The sequence below is a fragment of the Dipodomys merriami genome, unplaced genomic scaffold (assembly GCF_024711535.1).
Source record: "Dipodomys merriami isolate MVZ:Mamm:240054 unplaced genomic scaffold, mDipMer1.0.p SCAF_7, whole genome shotgun sequence".
NCBI lineage: Eukaryota > Metazoa > Chordata > Mammalia > Rodentia > Heteromyidae > Dipodomys > Dipodomys merriami.
Window position 1 is genome coordinate 33,215,936 of NW_027206290.1, and position 19,720 is coordinate 33,235,655.

The 19,720-nt window shown below is 37.0% G+C and overlaps 1 protein-coding gene across 2 annotated transcripts in view; it reads left to right on the plus strand.

Annotated features, from left to right (window-relative positions):
• Cept1 (choline/ethanolamine phosphotransferase 1) overlaps nucleotides 1-19,720 on the plus strand; it is a 48,464-nt gene that overhangs the window by 11,843 nt on the left and 16,901 nt on the right. The window contains exons 3-5 of one of the 2 annotated variants that reach the window (XM_070006274.1): nucleotides 5,546-5,693; nucleotides 9,078-9,219; nucleotides 17,217-17,301. In XM_070006274.1, coding sequence (XP_069862375.1) covers nucleotides 5,546-5,693; nucleotides 9,078-9,219; nucleotides 17,217-17,301 — 375 coding nt within the window. The remainder of the gene's footprint in view (nucleotides 1-5,545; nucleotides 5,694-9,077; nucleotides 9,220-17,216; nucleotides 17,302-19,720) is intronic. The other variant, XM_070006273.1, reaches the window with a different exon arrangement.

The following is a 19,720-nucleotide window of genomic DNA, read 5'->3' on the forward strand; positions in this document are numbered from 1 at the left end:
TAAAGTAACACACGAATTAGCTAAACTGTTGAGATTTCCAGAACGGGAAATGTTGTGGTCAAGGGGACCTTTTCAGAATTGTTCCTGGGAAATGAGCCAGTGTTTGGTCCTCTTCAAAGAAAGGATATGTCCTACACAGGATATGCCTGCATGCATTTATAGCTGAGTAGTAGAAAAACTTGCTAGGCTCAGAATAGAATGCATTAAAATAAGTGATGTTGGGATGGGTGTGTGGCTCAAGTGGTAGAGCACCTGCTTAGCAAGCACAGGCCCTCATCCCACTCCACTTCTACCCTCCCATAAATGATAATGGCTAGCTTCCATTGTAAGTCTTATTATCTATATGATCTTCAGGAAGGTGTACAAATTCTCTAATTTGAATTTTATCTTTCCAGATTTTATTGTGTGGTATTATGAGAATTAAGTAGGACCAAGCATTCAAAATACCTAGCATAGAATGCTCTGTAAATCATAGATGGTTATTCATCAAATAAGATTAATCTCACACCATGTTCTTTCACATAGCCTCCTCCCTTTCCCAATTTTCTCCAGTAATATATAACATAGAGAACCACAAATTCATCTAACTCATTATTGAGGATTTTACATTTTTTTCTTTTGTGAGCATTTTATACCTCAAAGGTTCTCTGAACTTAACACTCAAGAAAATTTCCATTCACTATAGTCGCAATTCCTGTGACCCTTTACCAGTAGTGATCATTAGTTTCATGTACATACATCCTTACTTTCATATACATGCATATTTTAATATTTCAATTTTTTTAATGATTCAGAGTTTCAGATACCATTCTTACTAATAGAAAACAAGGGCAACAGCAACATTTTAATGACTTGTTTTTCATTAGAAAAAGCAAACTAGCACTAAAGAAAATGTGTTAATCCTTATTTTTCAGATTCCGAAGATAGAATTGTAGACTTACCTTTTCATGTGGAGTACCAAAATATCCTCTTAATAGGTTAAGTTTTAATACCAGTAACTAATTTGGGTTATGTTTTGTAGCTTGATGTATGTTAATATGTTACACTTACAACATAAAACAAATGAAGTAGATGTTATCTATTTTACACATAGGAAAACCAGAACTGAGTGATGCAATTACCAATAAGAGTTTTGTTGATTTTATCAGTTCTTACAGAGCTTCTAAGTTTAAATGCTTACTTGTTTCTGTTTTTTTTATATTGCTAAGTTTAATGCTTTGGTTTAACTCACTGTAAAACAACTTATTAGGCCCTTTTTAACATAGGAAATTAAGATGTGGGGCTGGGAAGGTGGCTCAGTGGTAGAGCACTTGCCTTGCATGCTTAAGGCCCTGGGTTCGATTCCTCAGCATCACATAAGAAAAAAGCCAGAAGTGGCGCTGTGGCTCAAGTGGTAGAGTGCTAGCCTTGAGCTGAAGAGCTGAGGGACAGCGCCCAGGCCCAGAGTTCAGGCCCCATGACCGGACCCAAAAAAAAAAAGAAAAGAAAATTAAGATGTAACACAGCCTATACTCTCAGTCAGAGGGAATGGAATAAATAAAATAGAAAAAGTCAAACAAAAATATATAAAACGGGCTGGGAAGGTGGCTCAGTGGTAGAGCGCTTGCCTTGCATGCATGAGGCCCTGGGTTTGATTCCTCAGCACCACATAAGCAAAAAGAAAAAAGCCGCAAGTGGCACTGTGGCTCAAGTGGTAGAGCGCTAGCCTTGAGTTGAAGAGCTGAGGGACAGTGCCCAAGCCCAGAGTTCAGGCCCCACAACCGACCCCCCCCCCCAAAAAAAGAAAAAAATATATATAAAACAAAAACTAAAATTCTTTTACTTGTCTTCCTACCTTTTCCCTCAATCCCTTCTAAACTAATACTTAATTAATTTTTTCTTATGTTCTTGGCCAGGGGGAGGCCAGGGCGGGGGGGCAAAGGGGGGCAGGGCTGGAGGTAGGGGAACCTTTCCTGCTAGCATTAGGTGTATATTTATGAATTAGGTGACTCCCAAGTCTGTTTCTGGAGCTCAGCAAAACTGTGTTCCAAATTTTTCATATAATTTACTTACATTAGAACGCCTCTCCAAGACTGCAAACTGATTTTCTTCCAAACCCATATATATCTACATTAGTAGATATATATGTGTATTTTACAGGCTCTTAATTTAGATGAAGCCATCCTTATTGTTGTACTGGTATTTGAGCTCACTGCTTATGCTTTCTAGGCAGGTGCTGACCACTTGAACCATGCCCCTAGTAAGACTGTATTTCTTTTAAACATACCTCTGAGAGTAGAAAAACAATAGAAGCAGGAAGAAGGCTATAAATACTAAGTGTCATGTATTTACAGTAAAAAAGGAAAATGAAGGTGAAAACTGGAGTCCTTTTTACGTATACAATTATTATTTTGCCATTTTCTGAGATAGTGTGTATACTAATAGATGAAGTTACCTATGTTGTCATAGTAATTCTTGCCCATTAAATTCCTAAATTTAATCTCTTAGAAGGACCTAGCTTTTTCAGTTCTCAAAGGCAGAGCTATGTCTGCATGTTACACTATAGTAACAATAGCTCCATGTAACTATTTGGAAGGTGTCCAGTGTAACTAAAGAACTGACTTATTTTTATTAATTTAAACTAAAATAGTTGCACGTGGCTAGCGACTACTGTCTAGGACAGTACAATCCTAGAGGTATTAGATCCTTTAGGAGCAAGAAATAGAAAACCTAAAGTCCAGAAAGAGTACTTAGTCACACAAGAGTATTTGCCCATTTCGTTGTACTTATTGAACCACCATTATCATTTTCAGGGTTTGTAACTCTAGCTTAATATACTATGATTGTTAAATGTTTAAGAAATATTTAAGAGATCATAGCTCAGTTCTAAACAGATTTTTAGCAAAGAAAATGCTAAATATTATTTGAAGCCCTGTGTTAATACAGTATACCCTGAAACCAATACCTGAGAAAATGTCTTGTGACGATAATAAAAATTGTCGCCAGGTACCCGTAGCTCACATCTGTAATCCTAGCTACTGAGGAGGCTGAGATCTGAGGATCAGGGTTCAAAGCCAGCCCAGGCAAGAGAGTCCATGAGATTCTTATCTCCAATAAATAGAAAACAGTAAGTGTCTCTGTGGCTCAAGTGGTAGAGAATTAGCCTTGAGCTGAAGAGCTGAGAGACAGGACCTAGGCCCACAGTTCAAGCCTCATGACCAACAACAACAACAAAAAATATTGCCATGGCCTTGGTAGGAAAATAGTGAAAAGTGATTTTTAAAAATCTACTTTTACTTTTGGGGGCTGGGAAGGTGGCTCAGTGGTAGAGCGCTTGCCTTGCCTGCATGAGGCCTGGGTTTGATTCCTCAGCACCACATAAGCAGAAGAAGCCGGAAGTGGCGCTGTGGCTCAAGTGGTAGTGCACTAGCCTTGAGCTGAAGAGCTGAGGGACAGTGCCCAGTCCCAGAGACTTTTTAACTATTAAGGATAATAAACCAAGTAAGAACTCTCTTTTAAAATATAACATTCTTGGCTGGGAAGGTGGCTCAGTGGTAGAGCACTTGCCTTGCATGCTCAAGGCCCTGGGTTCGATTCCTCAGCACCACATAAGAAAAAAGCCGGAAGTGGTGCTGTGGCTCAAGTGGTAGAGTGCTAGCCTTAAGCTGAAGAGCTGAGGGACAGCGCCCAGGCCCAGAGTTCAGGCCCCACGACCGGACCCAAAAAAAAGAAATCAATGTTTGGGCTGGGAAGGTGGCTCAGTGGTAGAGCGCTTGCCTTGCATGCATGAGGCCCTGAGTTCGATTCCTCAGCACCACATAAGCAGGAAAAAAAAGCCGGAAGTGGCGCTGTGGCTCACAAGTGGTAGAGCGCTAGCCTTGAGCTGAAGAGCTGAGGGACAGCGCCCAGGCCCAGAGTTCAGGCCCCACCACCGGACCAAAAAAAAAAAAAAAAAAAAAGACATTCTGGCCGGGCGCTGGTGGCTCACGCCTGTAATCCTAGCTACTCAGGAGGCTGAGATCTGAGGATCACGGTTCAAAGCCAGCCCGGGCAGGAAAGACTGTGAGACTCCTATCTCCAATAAACCACCAGAAAACCGGAAGTGGCGCTGTAGCTCAAGTGGTAGAGCACTCGCCTTGAGCTGAAGAGCTGAGGGACAGCGCCCAGGCCCAGAGTTCAAGCCCCACGACCGACAAAAAAAAAAAAAAAAACATTCTGGCCGGTTGCCAGTGGCTCACACCTGTAATCCTAGCTACTCAGGAGGCTGAGAGCTGAGGATTGCAGTTCAAAGCCAGCCCAGGCAGGAAAGTGCGTGAGATTCTTATCTCCAGTTAACTATCAGAAAACCAGAAGTAACGCTGTGGCTCAAGTGGTAGAGCACTCACCTTGAGCTGAAAAGCTCAGCAACAAGTTCAAGCCCCCTGACCAATCAAAATTCAAATACCAGAAGTTCATTTTTTGACAATGCAACATATTTAAAAAACAAAGCTCTATACTAGATCATTATTTCTCTAGTGTTATTCTGTGAAGCCTATTTAAAAATAATATTGGTGAGTACTGGTGGCTCATGCGTGTAATTCTAGCTACTCAGAAGGCTGAGATCTGAAAATCGTGGTTCAAAACCAGCCAGGCAAGAAAGGCTATGAAATTCTCATCTCCAATTAACCACCAAAAAATTCCAGATATAGAGCTATGGCTCAAGTAGTGGAGCACTACCCTTAAGCACAAAAGCTTAGGACAGCACCCAGACTCTGAGGTCGAACCCCAGGACCTCCACAAAATATAAAATAAAAATAATTTACCTACTAAAGTAAATGTGGAAAATGTCAGTATTTTGTTTCCCTTCCTTGAATATTCATAGTATGTTTAGCATTGTAAAGGGCTAGAAGTCCTATAGTAGTTTGTCATTGTTTAACCCAGAATTTCCCACATGAAGTTAGCATGGAATTTTTCTTTTATGTGATATACCTGTAAAAAGATACAATTTGGGGGAAAACTGATGTATTATCAATTGACTCTTAGAGTCTATTAGGAGAATTAGCCAATAAGTGTCCAGAGATGTCTGCAAAGTACAGTTACAAGCAGTTGGTCCTAGTACCTTGTCACAGATGCCTGTATCCCTTATGTAAAGTCATATGTGGTATTTGCATATAAATTACATGTATCCTTCATATACTTGAAACACTATAAATACTATGTGATAATAGTTGTTACATTGTCATACTTAAGGAAATGACAAGAAATCAAGTCTGTACGTATTCAGACTGATAGTTTTTTATGCCCAGTAGTTTAAGCTTGATTAATTGGATCCATAGATCTGCACCCAAATATAATGTATGGCACGTTGTAGTAAACCAGTATCAGCTTGACCCCTAAAGGTGGGAAATTTAATTCCCCTAACAATCCTAAATAAGTTCATCCTTATGCAACACTTTGATCTATTTCATAGCTTCCAACCAATACTTCTCTAGAAAGTGAAGATAAACTTACCTGTGAGTAAAAAATGTTCTCCAAACATAGTGATAGATGTGTCTGAACACTGTTGCCTTTCTTACTTTATTTACAGGCACCTCTGTGGGCATATGTTGCTTGTGCATGTGGCCTTTTCATTTACCAATCTTTGGATGCTATAGATGGGAAACAGGCAAGAAGAACCAATAGTAGTTCTCCCTTGGGAGAACTTTTTGATCATGGTTGTGATTCGCTATCAACAGGTATTGTTACATTTTTAATACTAATGATTATTAACTGATAAGAAAAATATGATAGATAGTATTAGGATAAATAAGAGATTTGGTTATTAGCACAGGGGTTTTATAGTTAATTTTAGTTTTGCAGGACCATGAATCTGGTTGGTATTATTATCAGTATTATCAAATTTAGTAACTAATTCTTTTCTTTTTTTTTTTTGATCTGACATGGGGCTTGAACTCGTCCTGGGCACTGTCCTTGAGCTCTTCAGCTCAAGGCCAGCGCTCTACCACTTCAGCCACAGCGCCACTTCCGGCTTTTTCTGTTTATGTGGTGCTGAGGAATTGAACTCAGGGCCTCATGCATACAAGGCAAGCACTTTACCACTGAGCCACCTTCCCAGCCCTCATTTATTTTTTTTTAATGTTAAATATTGTTTTCAGCATCTTCTTTTTAAATTCTTATGGCATATTTGTCAGTATCAAAAGTCTCAGCCAGGAGGTGGTGGCTTACACTTATAATCCTAACAATTTAAGAAGCAGATCTGAAAATCTCAATTTAAAGCCAGCCCAGGCTGTGAGATTCCTTTCTCCAATTAACAGCAAGAAGCCAGAACTGGAGGTGTGACTCAAGTTGTAGAACACTAGCTTTTCATCTTAAAAGGCCAAGCAAGATTGTGAGGCCCTGAGTTAAGGCTGTAGAACTAACACCAGAAGAAGAAAAAAAATCCTCATAAATTACAGATGGTAATACAAACATAGTAGTAGGAGACTAGTTTGGTAATTCTTGGTCTTTATATTTATTTTTTTTTCCTTCATTATCTTCTTAAGTAATGGTTTATTATTCTATAGAAACAAGCCTGGAGAGAAGCATTGAATGAATTCTGTGGCTTTTGTCTTTATATTTAAATCAATCCTATGTATGTAACCCTTAAAATTTTAAAGTTGGGTTAAAAATATGTGATGGTGACTTGGGTTTTTGAAAAGAACTAAGATGAATAAGAACTGCAGTTAATAATATTGTTTTATATATTGAAAATTTGCAGAGTATATTTTAGGTCTTACTTCCCTAAGGGAATAAAGTAAATGGAAGACAATTAACAGGCTAGTGTGCTTAATTGTAGTAATCATTTCACTGTGCACATGTATATCAAAACAGCATGTTGGATACCTGAAATGTATATAATTTAAGGAAACAGTTTTTTTTGTTTTTTTGGCTTTTTTTGCTCAAGGCTAGTACTCTACCACTTGAGCCACAGCGCCCCTTCTGGTTTTTTCTGTGGATGTGGTACTGAGGAATTGAACCCAGGGCTTCCTGCATGCTAGGCAAGCACTCTACCCACTGAGCCACCTTCCCAGCCCAAGGAAACAGTTTTAAAAGTACTAGCAATAGGTGTGTTTGTTCCTGTGGTTAGATTGTAGGTGATCATGTCCTCATTTGCACTATGTTGAAAACTTTTCAAATAATTTTAGTATTTTATTTTTTTGTCAGTCGTAGGACTTGAACCCTGGGCCTGGGCGCTGTCCCTTAGCTCTTCAGCTGAAGGCTAGTACTCTACCACTTGAGTTACAGCACTACTTCCAGTTTTTTCTGTTTATGTGGTGCTGAGGAATCAAACCCAAGGCCACATGCATGCAAGGCAAGCACTCTACCACTGAGCCACCTTCCCAGCCCCCATTTTAGTACATTTTTAAAGGACATGAATGAGGTTGGGTAAACTGGCTCATGACTATAAACCTGGATTCTCAGGAGATTAAGATCTGAGAATTGTGGTTCAATGTCAGCCTGGACAGGAAAGTATGTGAGATCTCCAATTAAACACCAAAAAAGCCAGAAGTGGAGCTTTGGTTCAAGTGGTAAGAGTGCTAGCCGTAAGCCCAAAATGCTCAGGGACAGTGCCATGGTCCTGAATTCAAGATCTAGGAACACACACACACACACACACACACACACACACGCACGCACGCACGCACACACACACATGCACACACCTTACATGAATTTCTCACTAAGGGTTCCTGACAAGTATGCTTCTTCTCTAATTTTAATTTTGCACACACACCTTACATGAATTTCTCACTAGGGTTCCTGACAAGTATAATTCTCTAATTTTAATTTTGCACACACACACACACACACACACACACACACACACCTTACATGAATTTCTCACTAGGCTTCCTGACAAGTATGCTTCTTCTCTAATTTTAATTTTGCACACACACACACACACACACACACACACACACACACACACCTTACATGAATTTCTCACTAGGGTTCCTGACAAGTATACTTCTTCTCTAATTTTAATTTTGTCCCACCATTGTTTTATCGTTTGAGATGGCATTTTAAATATTTTCTTCAAAAAGGAACAAAAAATTCCTTTATAGAGTTTAGATTTACATATGTAAGTTAAGTGCATTCCTGAGTTTAGATTTTCATATGTAAGTTAAGTGCATTTTGTAATCATTGAACTAGTACAGTTATGACACTAAAGGCTAACAGCAGCTTGCTTATTAGAGAGAGAATAGCAGCTAAGCTTTTATAATTTCTAAAAGCCTGGAAAAATTGAAAACTTAACAGAAGCTGGTCAGGTAAGTTGAAAGGCTATCATAATTTAAGCAGGTGACTGAAGAATATTAGGTATCTTGGTTTTTTATTTGACATAAATCATTTTGCATTATAATCTGAGTTTTAAACTTTCATAGGAAGTCCTATTCTACATTTGAGATAGAGTCTTCCTGGGTAACCCAGTCTAGCGTGGAATTTCCTATGTAGCTCACGCTGGCCTCAAACTCACAGTTTTCCTACTTCAGCTTCTGGAATAATGGGATTACAAACCTGCACAGCACACTTGGCTGACCTATAACTTTTTACAGTTCATTAAGTTTGAAGACTATTGCAAAAATAAAAATGTGAATTTTAGTTGCTTTCAGGAACTTTGGTTCTACTAAATTTTAGTGTAAAAGGGGTTGAAATTATATTAAAAGATAATATGAGCCAGCCACAGGTGGCTCATGCATATACTCCTAGCTGCATAGGATGCTGAAATCTGAGGATCACAGTTCAATGCCAGCCAGGGCAGGAAAAGCCATGCATCTCTCATCTCTGGTTAACCACCAAAAAACAGGAAGTGGTGCTATGCCTCAAAGTGGTAGAGCACTAGGTTTGAGTAGAAAAAGCTCAGGGATAGCATCCAGGCCCTAAGTTTAAGCCCTATGACAGACAAAAAGAAAAAAAGAACATGTAAAAGTTTCTATAGTAGATAATGAAGTAGATGGTACATTCACAGCATATAATCTTTTTATCTCATCCAAAATCATATTATGCTCAGTTAATATGTATTTGTTAATATGTGTGTTATTTTTCATTGTTATTTTTCATTGTGATTTTTTTTTCTGCAGTTTTTGTGGTTCTTGGAACTTGTATTGCAGTGCAACTTGGGACAAATCCTGACTGGATGTTTTTTTGTTGTTTTGCTGGTACATTCATGTTCTACTGTGCACACTGGCAGACATACGTGTCTGGAACATTGCGATTTGGAATGTAAGTAACACTTCATGGGGATTTTGTTTTTGCTTTCAACTATAAACAGTGTAGCTTACAGGTACTTATTATCAAGAATTGATCAAATCATTGAGTTGGTTTAATAAAAGTTTTTTTCAAAAAATTTAAAATATTTTATTAAAACTGTTGTCATTCAGACTGTTAAATATCTATTATTCTTTTGAAACGAAATACCAGAACCTCCCAACCAATATTTTAATAGCAATATGAAAAGTGGTAGCTCTTTTCATTCATCTCCATTTATCTTTCCAGATGCATTCATTTTTTTTCCCCACACCATTATTCACCTTCCCTCTATGCTTTATTATGATAGATAAAAATATTAGGAAGTAAAAGGTAGTTTCTGAGAGGAAAAAAAAATGAAACTTGAATCTCTTAAATACCCTAGCTTCTTTAGTTTCTTTTTCCTCATAGTTTTTTTTTTTTTCTTTTTGGGGGTCTGGTTGTGGGGCCTGAACTCTGGGCCTGGGTGCTGTCCCTTAGCTCTTTAGCTCAAGGCTAGCGTTCTACCACTTGAGCCACAGCACCACTTCCGGCTTTTTTCGTTTTGCTTATGTGGTGCTGAGGAATTGAACCCAGGGCCTCAGGCATGCAAGGCAAGCGCTCTACCACTGAGCCAACTTCCCAGCCCCCTTCCTCATTATTTTATTAATTGATTTTTGAAGAATCTAAGCTCTCAGTAATCCAGTTGACATGAGCACACCATGTAGTTTATTGTTGCCAGCAAAATGCCTGAGAATTAAAAATAAAATACAAATAGATCTCTTTTCTCTCTCTCTCTCTTTATGTGTCAATCCTAAGGCTTTGATTCAGGGCTTAGGCGCTTTCTCTGAGTTCTTTTGCTCAAACCTGGCACTCTTAACACTTAAGCCACTGCTCCACTTCTGGCTTTTTGTTGCTTAATTGAAAGTATCATGGATTTTCCTGCCCAGGCTGGCTTTGAATCACCATCCTCAGATCTTAGCCTCCTGGTAGCTAGGATTATAGATGTGAGCCACCGGTACCAGCTCACGGAGATCTTTTGGAAATATCTTATTGGCATATATCATTTGTACAAAAGCATTTCATTGTGGTATTTTTCTGTATGCATATTATGTGCTTCAATCAAATTCAACCATTCCTTTACTCTCCTTATCCTTAGTTCTCCCTTGTTTAAGTATTTTTTAACAGTTTTCATTATTCTATTCCATACATACATGTAAAGTACTTTGATCATATTTTCCTCCCTCCTTTAGCCTATCCTTTCTCCCACTTACCCTCCTACTGAATCCCATCACCAACAGTCTCCACAAATGTTATTTAAACTCCCCCGTGAAGGCTTTCCTATCTGTTAATAAGTACTTTTCTATAAGGATTAATGAGTAAACTAGTCCTGGAATGTCTTTAAGCATGGCATTTACTAATTTTTAATCAAATATCACATCTAATTTACAATATTTGAGTTATTCTTTTTTCATAGCATAGGATTCACAGAGGAAAAAAAAACTTGTACCTCCTGAAATGCCAAAATAAAAATGTCTGATGGCAAATGGCAAGAGACCATCTGAACCTAGTATATAAAGTAAATCTAGTATATAATTAATTGATGAGCTTTTTTTAAAGCTTTAGATCACTGGTGAGTTTTCTAGGCCTTTTGCAAAATGTATAGATACAAAGAAATTCAGTTCAGGTAATCTTTGCTAAATTTAATAGAAAATTAAAGAAGTCCTTATGGCAGTATTTGAGTAATTATTAATAATTTACATGTTAACTTTTTTTAAGAAACAACTTTTTTTTTAATAAAAGGATATAGAGACTGTGTTCAAGGGCCATTTTAAAGTGACATCTTTATTATCAGAGCCCATTGCAGACACAAATAACCATGTGAAATTAATGTGAATATATATTCAGCAATTTTTAAATAGACAAATGCTCTCAGAAAATGGTAAAGAGTTCTGATATAATTGAATATATGTAAAAGTTAGCCAGGTGCTGGTGGCTCATGCCTGTAATCCTAGCTATCCAGAAGGCTGAGATTCTAGGATCATGGTTCAAAGCCAGCCCAGGCAGGAAAGTCCATGAGACTTTTATCTCCAGTTAACCACCAGAAAACCAGAAGTGGCCCTGTGGCTCAAGTACAGTGCCCAGGCCAAGTTCAAACCCCATGACCAACAAAAATAAATTAATTAATTAAATAAATTTGAAAAGTTAATTTTCAAATAATCTTGAGAACTTATCAACAGTCTTAATGTATTCTCTTTCCCTTTTAAATAATGAAGCAACCATGTGGTTGAATGGTATGGGAACTAAAGGACAGAGAATTAACCTTGGAAGTAAGAAAAAATTAAAATAGACATTATCTTTAGGAGGGATTTGATATCACAACTTTCTATCTTCCAGTCTAAGAATATCCTAGTGAGGCAGTATGTCTGCAAGGGACCCATATGGTTGAATCATAAGATGCCTTTAGGGTAGTAGCAAGAGATAAGACTGGTGAAGATCCAGAAAAATCAAGGGCCTTCTGTGCTCTGCCAAGAAATGTGGGCTTACATCTTAAATCTTCAGAGAACCTTTACCGGACCCAAAGCTGGGAAATGACAGAAAGAGCTTTTAGGAAAATTAATCTGGCAATGTGGCATAACAGTAAACTGAAGTAGGCTATGACAGAAGCAAAGAGACCAGTTAGAAAGGCTTAGTTTGTGGCCCAAACTAACATGATGACAGTACTCTTGTAGAAAAGGGGATAGGTGAGAGAGATAAAATGAACGAGAGGACAGAGGCTAGAATGACTTCTATGTTCCCCCCCTTGGGAGGTTGAATGGAAAAAGGAACCTACCCAGAAAATGTATGCAGGGATATTAGGTATCCAAATAGAATAAGGATGGTAGAAAACTTAGAAGGGCAGCTTAGAAAGGACTTGTGAAAATTATTGTACAGCGAAACAGGAACCATACTAGAAAGAAAAACCAGGAGAATGATAAAATTCAAAGAGAACTGCTAAATGCTGCCAAGACTCAAAATGAGAACAAAGAAGTTTACATTGAACTTGGCAATATGAGCTATCTAGAGTAGTTTCTGTGTAATAGTGGGTCAGAAGCCAGATTGTAGTAAGTGCAGTAGGTGCTTTTTTTTTTTTTTTTCTTTTTGAGACCCGGTCTTGCTATGTAGTTCAGGCTGATCTAGAACTCACTATATAGCTCAGGCTGGCCTAGAACTTAAAATCCTCCTGTCTCAGTCTCCTGAGTGCTAGAATTACAGGTGTACACCATCACATCTTTAAAAACTGTGTGGCTTGCCAGGTACCTGTGGCTGACGCCTGTAATCCTAACTACTCAGGAGGCTGAGAATCACAGTTCAAAGCCAGCCTGGGCAGGAATGTCTATGAGATATTTATCTCCAATTAACCACCAGAAAACCAGAAATGGTGCTGTGTCTCAAGTGGTAGAGTGCTTGCCTTGAGCTGAAGAGCTGAGGGACAGCCCATAGTTAAAGACCCACAACTGACAAAAAAAAAAAGTGTGGCTATGATAGGAAGGAGAGAATCATTGTTAAAAGAAAGGACACGTGCTAAAAGGGAATAGTGTTCTGTATTTTCATGAACTTTTCTGTTGTAACACTGGAGTTTGAACTTAGGACTTCTCACTTACTGGGCTGGTGTGATAATGCTGAGCCATGCTTCTAGCCCTGGGGTTTTGTGTTTTTAATGAAAAAAATAATAGAGCATACAGAAGAAAGCCACTAGGACAAAGATTGAAGATGCTAAGAGAAAAAGGGACTGAGAGACTGGCTTATTAAGCAGGACACCTGAAGATGACACAAACCAGAGGGGTTTTACAGTAGCAAGTAGAGAATAAGGGAAGAGAAAACTACCACTGAGATTAGCATGCTTTCTATATAACACTGTTGAAAAATTTAAAAATTGCACCAAGCACTAGTGGCTCATTCCTGTAATCCTAGTTACTTGGGAGACTGAGATCTGAGGATCATGGCTCAAAGCTGACCTAAGCAGAAAAGTCTGTTGAGTCTTATCTCCAAAAGTCACCCAACAGCCAGAAGTGATGTGGGGCTTAAATTGTAGAGTGCTAGTCCAGAGTAAAAAAGCTCAGGGGGCAGGTGCCTGTGGCTCACACCTGTTATCCTAGCTACTCAGGAGGCTGAGATCTGAGGATCTGGTTCAATGCCCCCTGATCAGGGAAAAGAAAAAAAAAACAACTCAGTGATAGCTCCAGACCATGAGTTCAAGCCCCAGGATCACCCCTTTCCTCCCCAAAATAAAAATATAATAATACTGTGGCTAGTTTAACATCCAAAGAATTAGTTTTGATTTGAGAAATTATACCCAATATTTAGAAATTTGGAATTCAGTTTAAAGCAACTTTGAATTCCTTTTTGAAATTAAAATCAGGCTATAACATTCATAGGAAACACTATGAATATAAATAGGATTAGAGCCTGGCACCAATGGATTATCCTTGTAATCCTGGCTAATCAGAAGACAGATCCAGATGATCTGATTTGAAACCACTCCAGAAAAGTCCATGAAATTCCATTTCCACAATAACCAGCAAAAAACAATGCTGGAGGTGAACTTGGTTGTAATTTGAGTCAAAATTTTTAAATATTTATCTTAGAGGAAAGTGAAAGTAACGTTAAGAACATTAGGAATCTTTAAAACATTTTTATGAAGCGGAATATATAATCCCAGTACATACTATATGAATGTAGGAACTATCACAATGAAAACTCCACATACAATTAATATGCAAGAAAAGTATTCTAGTATGAATTGTTTCATATTTTCTATATGATAAATTCAGGTTTTATACTTTTACGAACAAATTCCAGGCCTTCCTAGGCTACAAAGTGAGACACTGTTTCAAAAAAATTGTTCTCTTGTTCTTTATAAAGTATTTTGAATTCCTATTTTAAGTTAGCTTTAAGGTAAGTAGAAGATTTTAATTCATCTGACTATAATTTACCTTCAAAGTCTTGTACTGTAAGAATCCATTTATGCTTTGGACAAATCTTCACTGCATCTGTGATCTGTATCTTCCAGTGCTTTATACTGGTTATAGAGAATTTTAATACAAAACCCTGTCCTCACAGTACTGCTTGGCTAAGTAGGTAAAAAACTGACAGATAAGTACTGTTCATAGGACTTTCCCTAACCCAGCTTAGGCCTTTGGGATTTTCACTAGCCTGCACAGTAAAGACTGGGGAGGGAAAGAGATTAGAGAACTTACAGAAAACTTGAATTGCCAGGAGAAGAAAAGTATTAAGAGACAAAGCTCACTTGTAAATAGTTATGGATTTTTATTTGATTATGAAACATATTGAATGGAAGAGTTCATATTTCCACACTTAAATTATAACTTTAAATTCTTAAATTCATAACTTTGTATAATCATTTTTATAAAATAAGTGCTTAAATCCTAAGGAATCTTAAGATATACTTATGGAAAGTACATCATCTTTAAAGCATATGGTCTTTAAAAATCTTCCACACTATAATGGCAGAAATCATGTTTAAATTATTATTTAAGGCTAGATGTGGGGGTTATGACATGCCTATAATTCTATCACTTAGGAAGCTGAGGTAGTAGGATCCTGAATTCAAGGCCAGCCTCATCTACATAGCAAACCCAAGCTTCAAAAATCCATACCCTCAGCCTCAGAAAAGGAATTATGTCAGAAGAGGGGGAAATTCCCTTTGTCTTTTCCTGGAGAAAAAGAAAAGAATGAAATTTTGATAAATTGAACTTAGACCAGTGTATCTTGACTCAAGTGTTACCACCAAATTATCTTATCAGCTTGAGCTAGCCTCATACCTTTCATGAGCCTTATCTCCTAATTTGTTAATTGTTCTGGATTATCTTTAAGCTCCTTCTTACTAATAAAGTCTGCTGATTTTACAGATATTATCTCTAGTCTTATTTATAGTTTGATCTTCACCGTGTTTATTACTCTTCTTAGTTCAGACATCTGAAGTTTTATATTTACGCTAACTAAAAACCAAGACTGAACATTTCTGTTTAAGCAAATTTCCAGTTTTTCAGGCTGGAGATGTTACTTAGCAGTAGAGCTTCTGCCTAGAATGAGGCTCTGAATTCAAATCCCCAAAACTGTCCCCTTCCCCCCCCCAAAAAAAAATTCACTTCTTCACCAAGTCATTCTGAAAACTAAAAGATTGCTTGTTAATGTGTAATTCTCTTACTGTTTAAAAATTAGGGAATTTTTTGTCAAATACCTATGTAAAATTGTACATTTCTTCAAGATAGCACATGAATATTAAATACTAGAGATCTTCATTTTTGTTTCTACCTTTTCTGTGTAGTTTTTTTTCCTCTCTTAGCAGTGATGAATTCTTTTGGACTCTAATTTTGACCACTTTACCTTATAAATTGTTACAGTTAATATTCTGAAACCATTTTTTTCATAGAAGACGTAGTGTAGTTTTGAGTTCTCGGATAATTAGGTAAAATTATAAACATCTATGTCATTGCCATTCTTCAGTTCTTAATTGTGATTGATTTAGGATATTTGGTTTTTGTTTTCAGTTGGTACCAGAGTTTGAATTCATTGTCTCAAACTTGCTTGGCTGGCACTCTCTCACTTGAGCCATGCCTCCAGCACACCCTTTAGTTAAAGTCTCTGAGATGTTTCTACCCAGGCTGACTTCTATCTGAAATTCTCTGAACCTCAGCCTCTTGAGTAGCTAGAATTACAGGCATGAACCACTGATATGTTTTTACTTGAAGCTTTTTCTGTACTCCTTTTTTTCTGTTATTAGCTGTGTTCTGAAACTTCTTCAGTGATTGAACTAGATTGTTTTTAAATCACTAATAAACTAATTTATATATAATTGTAGTGCTGGTGTGAAATTAAGGAGGAAGTGGAAAAAGGAAGATTCTGAAATAGACATCAGATAATAGGATAAGGAGAGGGCCAATCTGATTTTTTGCTCCGTCCATACACAGAGAAAAGACTAGATTTTTTTTTTTCCCCATTACCCTTTCCATATGCCTCTGCTAGTTTTTTGGAAGTAGGAATGTGATAAGGTCTGGAGTGGTAAAGGATAAGACGATTACTGATTTTTGAAATATGTAAATAGGGCTTTGGCAAATAAAAATAGACTTTACTTTTCAATTTAGAGGGGAAAGATGTTTAGAAGTCTGGAAAAGGGGGCTGAGGATATAGCTCCATGATGGCATGGTTGTTTAGCTTCCACAAGCCCTGGGTTCAAACCGCTGCTCTCAGCTCTCACAGAATGTCATTTAGTTTGTTTGGTTTTTTTTTTGGGTCCGGTCATGGGGCCTGAACTCTGGGCCTGGGCGCTATCCCTCAGCTCTTCAGCTCAAGGCTAGTGCTCTACCACTTGAGCCACAGCGCCACTTCCGGCTTTTTTTCTTTTTGCTTATGTGGTGCTGAGGAATCGAACCCAGGGCCTCTGGCATGCAAGGCATGCACTCTACCACTGAGCCACCTTCCCAGCACAGAATGTCATTTAAATACCTTTATATTCCTCGCTAATTTTTGAATTACAATTCAGTATTTAGTGAGATTCCTCACTGAGAAATAGAAATAAAGCTCATAAACTAGTCAGGACTGGAAGTGCAGCTCCTGTCTACAAGGATAGCTTCCTATCTAGTTTCCTACACCCAGGTCCTATGTAGTTGTTTGGCAAGTAGTGTTCACTGCTCCTAGGAAATTTCAAGTTGACTCAGTTTTTAATTCTACTGTTCCCAGCTGCCTACTTACAGATATTTTTTTTCAGTGTGCTAGTTGTGGTTTTTTAAAGGTTTCTATTAATTTGATTTAAATAAAAAATTTTCATATACAATAAGGATAGGATAATAGTACACAAATTGTATTTTTTAATTTAGGTGTCTATAAGGAGAATGCTGCCTTGTAAATCTGTTTTTGCTACTTGTTTTAGGGCTGTATTAGCAAAAGCTCTGAGTAAAGTTATTTTGAAATGTTTGTTTCCTTATGCATAGATTCGATGTTACAGAGTCCCAGATCATAATTATAATATGCCAGCTTCTCACAGGAACCCTGGGGCCTTGGTTCTGGAACTTCACGGTAACTGCTAGAATATTCATGCTGTCTAATGAACAATGGTGTGAACTCAATGAAGACAGCACCTTTGTCATGCACAGAGTTAATTTCAGAAATCAAAAATCTTTCTGGTGGTATTTTACTGATCAGGTTACTAGAAAATAAATGATTGCAATTCGTTATAGGGCAATAAAAATCCCCCCTGTTAACACATTTTTTTAAAGCATTATTTCTGATGATTTCATCTAATACCAATTCCCTCCTACATTTACATATTATGCCTATTATTTTCAGTCCATATAGTATTTTTTAAATGAATACCTTTCCACCATTAGTTTTTTATGGCTTTTTTTTACTGTCTTTATTTTAAAATCAGTAAACAGTTTTTACTTAGTAAGTTGAGAAAAGTTTTTGAACTAATATAGGAAATATTTACTATTTTCCTAACATTATTAGCACACCTTCTAAGCATCAGAGTTCTGCTTAAATTAATATGATGCTGATGCCAGAAAACATTTATGCAAAAGCTGTTCTCATTTCTACTCATTCTCCTCAATATTTCTATACTGTAGTTGTGTTTTTAAATTGAATGTCCTTAGTTTTCCAAGTCACACTCCTCATCCTTTGAGTATCTTCCTTTTTTCTTTCTTTGATAAATGCATATTTTACTAAAGTATTACATGTTGTATATCATTTTCTTTTCCTGTTAGAATTGTAAATTTGACTTTATTTCTTAGAAGTTCAAACATTTTTTAGAAAATGTTTTCCAGTGAAATTATTCTCAGTCCTTCAACTGTAACATGAAAGTTTATTAGAGAAAAATAGGATTTAAAGTCACTGTTATTTTGCAGTTCAAGGAATGTTAGGAAAAATTGACAGATCAGTCTAACATTACAAGGCTCCCTTAGGTTTCCAACATTAAGTCCTTTGGCCTCCCTCAAAAGAATTATAAACATTTTAGTATTGTTTCAATAGAAATAGCATGTCTTTTGTTAGTGTTCTTTCTGAAAGGTATATTGCAGTATTATAAATTCAGGTTGTTCAGTCTTGGTATTGACGACTTTGAAGACATTTTTATATCTCCTTTTGAAATAACTTTGACATATGGAGAACACTTAAGAAATACTGTAGGTATATAGACATACATATTCGAGGAGTAGAAGAAAAGCAAAAACCCTTTTTAGTGAATCCACATTGTTTATGGGATTTACTCTGCTTCTGTTTATGCTTCTGTTTCTGGTACTTTCTCCAAAGTCCTGAAGCTTTAAGCTCATTGTCATAGGTTTACATTTTTTGGAAGCTTGTTTATCATTGTTGTTTATATTGTCCACATAACTCCTCCATTGTTATTAATGAAAGCTATAAGATATTTATTTTCTCCTTATTTGTTTTGTAGCTCAGTGGAAGAACATTTGTTTTCTCCAGATGCTAACTGGGAGAGATTTTCTCTTATTCTTCATATTTTTCCTTTAACATATTTGATTATTGCATCAGTGATCAGTGATGTTGGTTGATTAAATCTTCAGATGTATTGCCCTTAAAAAAAAAAAAAAGGAACAAAAAGCTTTTAAAAAGTAAAAAAAAAAAGCTTTTAAAAAGTGCTGTTACCTATATGGTATATAACATGTGAGCACCGTTATATATTACAGACTGATAGACAATTTGCTCCAGGAAAGTTAGAATGAACTTGTGACTTTAAATGAGCATCATTATTCCACAATACTGTGAATTTCCGGAAATTAAGTAATCACTTAATCACAATCAAAAAAAAAAAAAAAGAACCTTGGGGAAGGGAGGGAGGGAGGGGATGGTAGGGGGAAAACAATGGAGGGGGTAACAATGTTCAAGAGGAAGTGTACTCATTACCTCACTCATGTAACTGTAACCCTCTGTATAGTATCTTTACAATAAAAAAATTAAAAAAAAAAAAAAGTGCTGTTACCGAGCACTGATGGCTCATGCCTGAAATCTGAGGAAGCTGAGATCTGAGGATTGCAATTCAAAGCCAGCCCATTAAGAAAGTCCATGAGACTCTTACCTCCAAGTCATCACCAAAGAGCCAGAAGTGAAGCTTAAGTGGTAGAGCACTAGCCTTGAGCATAAAAGCTCAAGGACAGTTCCCCAACCCTAAGTTCAAGCCCCAGTACTGGCACCAAAAAAAAAAGTTATTCTAAGTTGTTTTTAAAATTAAATTTATAACATTGAAACTTTTTTGTTACCATGTATTACCTGTTATACTCTAACATTTTTTGTAAAATTGTGTTAGAATATAGAAGCATGATCCTGAAAATGTATAGGTATTGTAGCAATAGAAAGTAAAAATGGAGGGCAAATGTTTGCCTCAAGTGATTAGTAGACTAAAAATTGAGAGTTGTAGCCCTGCATTGGGACAGAACTCCCAATGTCAGTCAAGATTCTAGCTCTCATTTTCTCTGTAACTTTA